General features: G+C 34.7%; 1 protein-coding gene across 3 annotated transcripts in view; it reads left to right on the plus strand.

Annotated features, from left to right (window-relative positions):
• The window catches only part of LOC127846566 (diacylglycerol O-acyltransferase 1-like), a 63,606-nt gene that overhangs the window by 47,106 nt on the left and 6,256 nt on the right, over positions 1 to 10,244 (plus strand). For 2 of the 3 annotated variants that reach the window (XM_052377957.1, XM_052377956.1), the window contains one exon: positions 367 to 3,161. In XM_052377957.1, the coding sequence (XP_052233917.1) occupies positions 367 to 546 (180 nt within the window). In that variant the 3' untranslated portion in view covers positions 547 to 3,161. Of the gene's footprint in view, positions 1 to 366; positions 3,967 to 10,244 lie in introns of those variants that run through there. The other variant, XR_008033550.1, reaches the window with a different exon arrangement.

A 10,244-nucleotide genomic window follows, 5' to 3' on the forward strand; every position in this document is an offset into this window, starting at 1 on the left:
CTCTGAAAAGGTCCTGCCATTTGTGTGCATCTTAACCCTTTCACGCTCAGGAGCTAAGTGAAAATGGCTATGTGGAAACAGCATAAAACCAGAACAGCCTGCAAGTAACTCAAAGTCTGTTCAGGTTTTATGCTGTTTACTGCTCATCAGTATCTAAGGGTTGGAACTAAAGCCTTTAAAACTTGGATCTAGTAAGAAAGGCCTTTAATTAAATTTAACTTTCTAAGGGACTACAAATGCTATCTTAGTGGTGAAGGGTTAAAGTATACAGAGTGGGAATATTGTATGTAGTAAAATACTACAAACATTGCATTAGAAGTCATTAGTTATGTGCACCAATGTTTTCTACTATTTTACATGTTTCAGGTGCCCCTGGCCCTCATTCAGAGCCGCTATATCCACTGGAAGCTGGGAAACATGGTGGTCTGGTTGTCCCTAATCCTTGGTCAACCAATCGCCATTCTCGCCTATTACCATGACTACTACATCAACAGCCATGCATATGAGTCATTTGCTGACGTGGCTAGTCAGAACATCACGTCATAGACACCTTTTTATTTGTCAAATGTTGCCATATTGTTCAAGCAATTTTACATTGGATTCATTTATATACAAGTTATTAATAAATTGATAAATGTACAGGTACATTAAGTCCCACATAGATTGTCTCTGTTTTAGAATTTATCTATATACCAAAAACTTACTTCAATTATGTGAAATTAAAGTATATAAATAATAGTTATTGATTTAAACTATGTTAGGCATTCCTAGGATATTTCATGATCAAAATTTGTAGTTAAAGACCATTTATTCAAAAATAATGTATGTTAGTATGTATATACAACTTTCAGCATCATTCTCTAGTCTTATAAATGATTTCTTTCTTATGAACATTTATCATTACCATAATTGTTAAAAATAAATGAGCCATGCTCTGTGAAAAGGGGGTTTAATGCATGTGCTTCGTGCTTCCGTGCTCTCTAAATAGAGGGTTTAATGCAGATCGCACAGGCTAATCAGTGACAACACTTTCCGCCTAAACTGGTTTATTGCTAGAAAGAGACTTTATTTAAACGAAAAAAACATTAAAGATGACACTGTCGTCCCCGATTAGCCTGTGCGGACATGCATTAAACCCTCTTTTTAGAGAGCACGGTCCAAATATTTTGCCAAAGATATTTTTGCTATATACTTTTCATATTGTTTCTACTGATTTATCAATACACTCAAGATCAATTTTGTTTATCATTCGAAAACATGATCATTTATACCTTGATTGTTCTCTAGATGTCCTTTTTGTTTGTTAATGAAATATATTTTGTAGATATAAAGAAACAAACACATGCCAGTGTTTGTGTGTACCTTTTACATGCAAGTGACAATTCAAGTTAAAATGGATGCACCTTGACATATGTTTGATATATCATCTAGTGTAAAATAAAGGGAATATTTTCTCTATAATTATATAGAAGACTAGCTACATATCAGCTGTCCAGAATACACAGATTTTTATTTTTCTATTTTTGTTTGAAGCTCACCTTAGCAAAAAGAGCTTATGGTAAGCTATTGTGATATCCCTATGTCTGGCGTTATGAGCTGTGTGTCAACAACTGTCTGTCTGTCTATAAACACAAACTTGTGTTCTCCTTCATTTTTCAAGGTAACCATTCAAACTTGCAGGCATTCTTATTTACGATTTAAAGTTATGCATTAGCAAATATTATCGTTTTACACTAAAAATTACCAAAGTAAGGCCCCTTTTTCAAATCAGACATTTTATATCATGCTTTCACAACATGTGGCATGTTGTGGCATGTTCCTGATTACGATGAAAAGTCCAAAGGCTATCGTACCATGTCAAACCTCAGATACACCTTGTAACCACTCAAGAGACTACTACATCTATAACTCAATCTTGATTACACTGGCTAAGAATGTTTCTCTCGACAATATATATGCTGAGTTCATATCTTAGTCTCATGTGACCGAAAACTAGGTCACCAGGTCAAATCTCAGAAAAACCGTATCACCTCTCTAGAGGCCACAGTTATGATTACCGTAAATCTTAACACTGGGTCAGACGGTTTCTCTTGACAATATCTAGACGCTTTAGAAGCTAAAATGTTTACCAAACCTTGTTGGATCTTGATCCGTTTTTGTATCTTGACAGTTTCAACGTGTTTTAATCTTGTTCAAGGCCATGTGTACGTTGAACTCTTCACGTCCACATTGCCCTCTTGTTGTTTTTGTTCATTTAAATTGTAGATAGTAATTTGGAGTAAAATTTATTCAGCATCTTTTATCTCCAATCAAACTTGAGTTTATTTTTTGAACTTCATATTTGTAATGCATGAATTCAATATTTCTTTTAAAACACTTACATTTTTTAAAGTTAATAAATGCGCAATCATTTTCAGTAGTGAAAAAAGTGGTGGTAAATATAATGTATGGCACTGCAGGCAACTGTCTTGGTACATTTTTGTGATACGTAAGATGTGAACACTAGCTTAAGGGTGATTTGCGTAATCAAGAAGCTACTAACCTGTACATATTATTGCATAAAATGGGTGTATAATAATAATTAAATGTCTCTTGTTACAACACTTGTGTTCGTTTGTTTTTAGAAATATATGAAGCATTAGCAATTACTGTCGTTATTTCATGTGGAATAACATTTTACTTTATACATTTTATAGACAAAAAACTAATGGTGTTCTAAAATTACATAATAAGTGATTATATTATAATGCATATTTGCTGTTAAACTGCGTATTTCAATTCAGGTCGATAATGGTAGCTGATGTGTGTTTTTGATCAATAAATTGTTTTGTTGTATATTGCGTTTTAAATTAAGTTGCTATGTAGACACAGGGACCTATACAAACATAGGTCCCTGGTAGACGATATTTGTTTTCTGTCAGGGTAATATATTTAATTAATTTTGGCAGTTAAGTAAACAAATATATTTTTCAAGAGCTAAACTATGTCATTTTTTTCACTAATCAAGCCAGGTTTTGTCAGTAATTTGCTCTTTACTGAGCAAGGTTGAGACTGCACGAATCAACCATATGCTACTAATGTAATCCATTTGAAAGGGATTGTCAGGGGCGTAGATTACCGTGTATAGATGCGGATAAAAATAAGCACAGATTTTTATTGTGTCTGATGTTCGTTTTCTTCTTTCTTGTTTTAACGCAACGGCGTACACCGTCATACATTTCAATCAAATAAAGTTTTACATATTTAAGTTGCGACGGATGTCGGTTCAGTTCATCAAGAAGTACCGGTATATGCTTATTGATTTGACTTCCATGACACCTCGGTGTTGATCATGATATTGTCCATAAGTTAGACCAAATACGATAGTGGAATTGTTTAAGTAACTTGTAGAACATCGGTCTGTGCAAAACCTGTACAAACATCAACAAACCTTGTGCTGCATAAAAAAGATTAAAACAGGGACCTTTACAAACATGGTTGTATACATGTGTAGGTCCCTGATTAAAGCGAGGATCTGTCCATGAACTGTGCTTGTTCCGGCTAGTGTGTGTGGGTTTCCTCCATCACGCTTGTTTCACGAGCTCAACAGCACGTTCAACATAAGCACTCGAGACTAGAAATCATTTCTTAATCTGCATCTTGACGCGTCCTCCAATGAAATGAGCCTCTTTCTGGTAAAACGGGACCCAGAGGGGTCGGCTGGAACGTATCGTCTGTGTTCCCGAATAGCCTTCACCGAAACCCTAAAAACTGCATAGCAAACAATCCTTGAAGGTTGCGCTGACATTTTACGTGCACGTGTCCTTTAGAAACATTTAACAAATTAACAAGCGCTGTAGGTCAATGACGTATTGTCCCGACGAATTTCCTGCAAGCGAGGCATTCCTCAAATTACAAAATTATTAAAATGCATTTGGAAATTGGGATATTCATACCTGTCATCGAATCTACGAATCACACTATCAGGTAAAAATCTTAATTAGTACATGTATTAATTTTCATGACACAAGTTATATCATATCATAATTATTGAAAAAAAATATACAATCGACGAAAAAATTTGCAAATGCAGCGGCGCTATGTCCCACTACAATTATAGCTTTGGTATACATGCATATTGTTATAGCGATTTTAGCAAAATATAAAAAGTAACAAGAAATTCGCATGAAACGTCCCGCACATCGGACGACGCTGACAAGAAGCAGCGTGTCACTTTATACGCGACGTTCGTCGTTCAGAATATTAAGGACCATTTCACTCCTTTCCCTTTTGTTTATTCGACGAAACCGCTTTGAAGCATAGGCGCTCGATGGCAATGTTTTAACTGTATTATTATTTTTTTATTTATTTACCCGTTGTAAATTATAATGCATACACATACTAAATCAATAAAAATCTTCCAACAAAACGTCTTCTTTAAAAAAAAAGATATTGTCGATATCTATGTACATAGTTGAACTGTCTATTTTTAAGGAGACGTTTTGCCGGAAGATTTTTATTGATTAAGTATGTGTATGCATTATAATAAACAACGGGTAACTAAAAAAATAATTAAACAAGAAATATCTTTAAAAAAGATATACGGCGTAAATAGTTAAATGAATGAGATCAAGGATAGCGAATGTCTTTTTCTGTGCAGTTCTTAGCTGCATCACACGCAGTACGGGATGTTACGGGGAGTTTTCGCGGCTTATTTTACATTATAACATATTGCTGGTCATAAACCTATAGATACAAAACAGAAAACCAAAAGAAGAATGGAAGTGAAATTTAAACATATGAGTCAACCGGCCACACGAGAACAAACTTGTTTTAGTGGTTTGTCGGGCATTGCTATTTGATTCGATTATTAACAGTACATCGAGAATCATCGTGCTCATGCTTAAAGTGATATTATGGGCATTTTGCACTGTTGAATTGAGCTGAAAAGAATTAACAGGTCAAAATAGTTAGTTAAAATGTGGTTACTGATCAATTATCTGCAACTCACCTTGCTACCAGTTGTTTATAAAAATATATTTTATATTCGATATTCTTACGTGACCCACCCAGTCCTGTAAGCCGAAATGATCCGTAAAACAATATTGTGTCTTTGTGTCGTATGAACAAATCTGCACTAAAACTAAATTTAGGTTCAACTCGTAAACGCATGATCAGTTGTCAAACGAAAGTACGGTTAATATTCAAATGCATTATTTTTCTCTTTCTGGTATATTGTTTTAGTATGTTGATGCTGCATTAATTACTATAAGTGTATATGAAGTAGAAACATCAAAAATAATCAACGGTTGCGATAGACACCTATAAACTGTTACATGCTCATAATATCACTTTAGTACATTAGGCAATATGGTGGAATAATTATTGTTAAATTTATTAAAAATAATATTTATCATTGTATTGTTGAAAACACATTAAGAATCTATTATTGACATACCATAATTATATTGCTGAATATCTTCTTTTAACATATTTCTGGTCTAAAGAAAATTCCAGGTAACCTAGTTCACGGATAGCGTCTTTATTATATAACGATTATTTTACTGACCGCGAACTCCGGTGATGACCTGTATAATCAAAGCGCTGAAGGCACTGAAGATGTTCGCTATTGCATAATTTAACACGCAATTCATTTTTCAAAATCAAGCGCAAGTTTGAAATGAACACACGCCATTCAACTTAAAAAAAGTGTGTGTCATAGCGCACGGGTCGAGTTTTGTGTGCACTTTTTATCATCCTTATTATTTCATAGAAATAACTAAGACAAAATAAAAACAGCATGCTTTTTTGGAAGTTCTGAAAGCAAAGAAAGTATGATGAAAATGGTAATGAGAACTTAATATAAAGAAAATTTGCAGTCACCATCATATTAAAGGAATATTTTTTCTAATATCAAATGACTATCTCACCAAGAATATAAATTCATAATGAAAGTTCCGTGTACAAAACTTTTGATTTTTGACACCATATACAAATTCAAAATATACAATAATCTTCGTATCTTGTATATGGAGGAATAAAAGTATATAAACATTGCTGTTTATGCTTTACTTGTTACCCGAGCAGTTCACACGGTGTCAACAACGCTAACATAAACATAGGTATAGAGCACTAATGCGCTTTTAGGCGAAGCTGTTTCAGTTTTCATCTTAGTGACTTTAACATAACGCCAACAGACACGCATGAATATTTTCGAATATTTAATAAGCTGATTCGAGATACAACCTCTGAATTTTTGCTACATCACTGCGTATGTGCTCAATTCAAAGGATGTAGCACTGTTCAGTGTAAGAAATTCCGGACTACTCTCTGTATGCTCAAACGACACAAATTGTGGCCCTGTTACAATTACGCGTTACAATCCATCTCGCAGAATTTCAATTTCGCCTCCAAGATGAGAAAACAATCATTAGCGAAATAGTATAGTGTCACGATAAGAGAAAATCGTTTAATTATCATACCACAATGTTTGCCGTACTTGGTCAGCACGTCTGGAAATCATTCCTTAATGCGTCGATAGGCTGCCATTATTAACAAGTTTGCTATTTTGAATTCAATTTTGTATCAAAAAGCATTGTTTTTAAATGTGGGATTTTCAATTCGCAATGAGATTTGTAATGACCCTCGTCATGCGAAAATGGGTCTTATTCCATATGCGCCCTTCATATAAATAGCCCACTCAGCTATCCCTCCTTCTGGTAAGGAGAAACATAACATATTGAGTGATTTTAAAGCGAACAGCGTCGCCTATGGCCTGACTGCGCAAGAGCACATGTTGGGTTTAACAAACGCTTGCCGAAACGCATAAGACCCATTTTCGCATGACGGCGCTATTGACGTGTGATTTAAATGTGACGAAAGAAAACTGCGTTTAAATCAAATATAAACATACGATATATTTCGATAATGAAGAAAGATACTCATAACAAGGCATATGAGGACACATATGAAGTGCTCTCCCGTAGTATATTTTTTATTTACTCACACTAATGTGTGGTTTGACAATGCTAACACACATTTCATGCGGTGAATATGCAGCTTACAAGTGAAAAACACAACACAATAGTTTAACTTTTGTTTAATTGTATTCAATTATTTAGAAAAGTAAATTGCTAACTTTATTTCAAAGTCGGCGTATACGCCGACTACATTTTTAAAAGACATGTATTGTTATAAATATATTTAATATAATATATTTAGTTGTTTTCGGTTTTAGCGATTATAAAGCATTTTCGAGGTTGCCTATAGTATGCCTGAGTAATTGATGAACTCATATCCAACTGTCAATGTATTGAGAACTGTGAATATAAACAAGCTAACCCTTCTACTAAGCTTCTACTATTGCGTTGCTAGCACCCGTTAATACAAAATATCGCCGCTATGTGTTGAGAACCAAGAACGCTTTCCAGAAATACCCGATGTAGTAGCTTCAACGAGGTTATGAAACAGGTCATTCGTATTATTATTATAAATTATTTGTTATATTCGGGTTAAGCGATTATGATTTTTTTTAGTCTATCGTATCGCTGAAGTTATTGTTGAACTTATGTTCAACGTTTTATAAATTGAGAATATAAATAAGCGTCAACTTTTTCCCAAATCTCTCAATTTACGACCTGTACTACGTCATTGAGTTGTATGTGAGAGCGTAACCTATTGCGTTGTTATCGCCCGTAAACTTTCCTTTGTTTATCGACAGGCGCATCTATTAATAGCCTCATATCATGAATGCCAAAACACCCGCGAAAAAGAACCACGTGACCAAATAGGACGCTAAACACAAATACCATGCGACTACGACTTTAATTATGTAAGAACGCTCCGCAATTCCTCTGAAGCCGGGGCCTTGTGATTGCTTTTACGTAAAGAATTGACCTCTAACTGAAGTAAGCAAAGGAAACGCAGCACCTAATTGACCCATTCCTTCTATGTGCGAAGGCAGATTGAATTTTACTAATGTATGGTTTGCCTATCATAACACACATTATAATGCGGTAAATATGCGACTAAAAGTAAAAAACACTATAATTAAACTTTTGTTTTTAATTAAGTTATTTAGAAACCAAAATTCCAAACCTTATTTAAAAACAGCAAGACTACATTTTTTAGAGAATATTCTTGTTATATTTAAATGTTTTTTTTAACAGTTTCAGCGATAATGAATCATTTTTATGTTGTCTATCGTATCCCGGTAATAATTGTTGAACTCGTGGTCAACGTGTTATTAATTAAGACCTGTGAATATAAACAAGCGTAACCTTATACTAGTGCGTAATTCTCACCCGAACTCCCCTTTGTTTATCGCCAGCCTCAGATTTATGAATGAGATGAGCGAAAATACTACGTCACGCAGACGCAGCAGAAAGTGGACTATTTTAATCATTCATAAACAATCTCCTCCGCGACACGTGCAATACGATCATTGTTTTTTTTATTCTTTTCTATAAAACACCATTCGAAACTATTGCATTTAACACGATATTAATATAATGTTTCCATTTGTGAATAAACATAATTGGAGAACTCAAACCTCTTGCATAAATTATACAACTCTTTCTTCGCGCGTAGTGTAAGCGGGAATTGGGCTAATCATACCCAGGCCGTATCGACCTGAATTTTACATCAAGCACATTAGACGGTCGCTAAAGCGACCATCTAAAAACTCTGAATGTCCGCGACTTGACCCGAAACCTCGCGGGTTGAAATGCAATTCTTTAAAGTGAGGCCTCGCTTCCACTGCTCTTTATACTTTTACATGTTAACATGTTGACAGGAATATGGAAGTAAGTACTAAATATGAGAACATAGCCTTTTAAGTATAAACGCTTTTGCGCTGGTAATACTCTGAAAATAAAAGGTGTACGCACAAACTGTATTGATGTCGAGAATTGAGTGTAAAACTGTTCTATCTATTAAGCCTTTTCATTAGAGATAAAATTGTTTCATACAGTAAAACAGTGGTACAAAGACGCGGATATGTTTCCAATGTTCTGGTGGTATACTCAAATCAGCCAATGGAATAAATGAAGTGTATTCATTCGTACCTAGCCGCGGGAAATTTTATTTGAATTTTATTGGACACTTACAAAGGTCAAGTCAGGGTGAAAAGCTGGCTTATGCAGCTTACGCCGAAAAACACATTAAGAATCTATTATTTACATACCATAATTATATTGCTGAATATCTTCATTTAACATATTTCTGGTCTAAAGAAAATTCCAGGTCACCTAGTTCACGGATAGCGTCTTTATTATATAGCGATTATTTTACTGGCCGCCAACTCCGGTGATGACCTGTATATAAACTCTGAATGTCCGCGAATTGACCCGATATACCTCGCGGGTTGAAATGCAATGCTTTAAAGTGAGGCCTCGCTTCCATTGCTCTTTATACTTTTACATGTAAACATGTTGACAGGAATAAGGAAGTAAGTACTAAATATGAGAACATAGCCTTTTAAGTATAAACGCTCTTGCGCTGGTACTTCTCTGAAAATAAAAGGTGTACGCACAAACTGTATTGATGTCGAGAATTGAGTGTAAAACTGTTCTATCTATTAAGCCTTTTCATTCGAGATAAAATTGTTTCATACAGTAAAACAGTGTTACAAAGACGCGGATATGTTTCCAATGTTCTGGTGGTATACTCAAATCAGCCAATGGAATAAATGAAGTGTATTCATTCGTACCTAGCCGCGGGAAATTTTATTGGAATTTTATTGGACACTTACAAAGGTCAGGCTAAGGTGAAAAGCTGGCTTATGCAGCTTACGCCGAAAAAAACATTGCCATCGAGCGCCTATGCTTTGAAGCGTGTTTATTGCCAGCATGTATGCGGTACCACAGGCAGCATTATGCGTTACCATGTACACTTGGAGACTTTTCTAACGCATCACTTAATTATATCAATATGACTCCCTTTGTTTTAAACGGATTGTGCTGAAATTTGGACCCAGAATAAATCAACACATATCTGATAATTCCTGAAAATTTCATTGAAATTGGAAAACAGCAAATTATAAAACTTAACAAATTACAAATGTCCCTTCAAAAGTCAAATTTGCAAATTCGTACAACGTTAAAAAATAACAATGAAAAGTAAAACGCATAAACTTACACGTCTTAATAACTGACAGGCTTGCAACATGCCGATTGAGCTGTTGCGCTCCTGAATATTCATACGAGCCATATTGTTTTTCTTTAATTAATGTTATGTTTTTCTTGTGTAAAAACTCGCCTAGAATG

Source organism: Dreissena polymorpha, chromosome 9, assembly GCF_020536995.1.
Source record: "Dreissena polymorpha isolate Duluth1 chromosome 9, UMN_Dpol_1.0, whole genome shotgun sequence".
NCBI lineage: Eukaryota > Metazoa > Mollusca > Bivalvia > Myida > Dreissenidae > Dreissena > Dreissena polymorpha.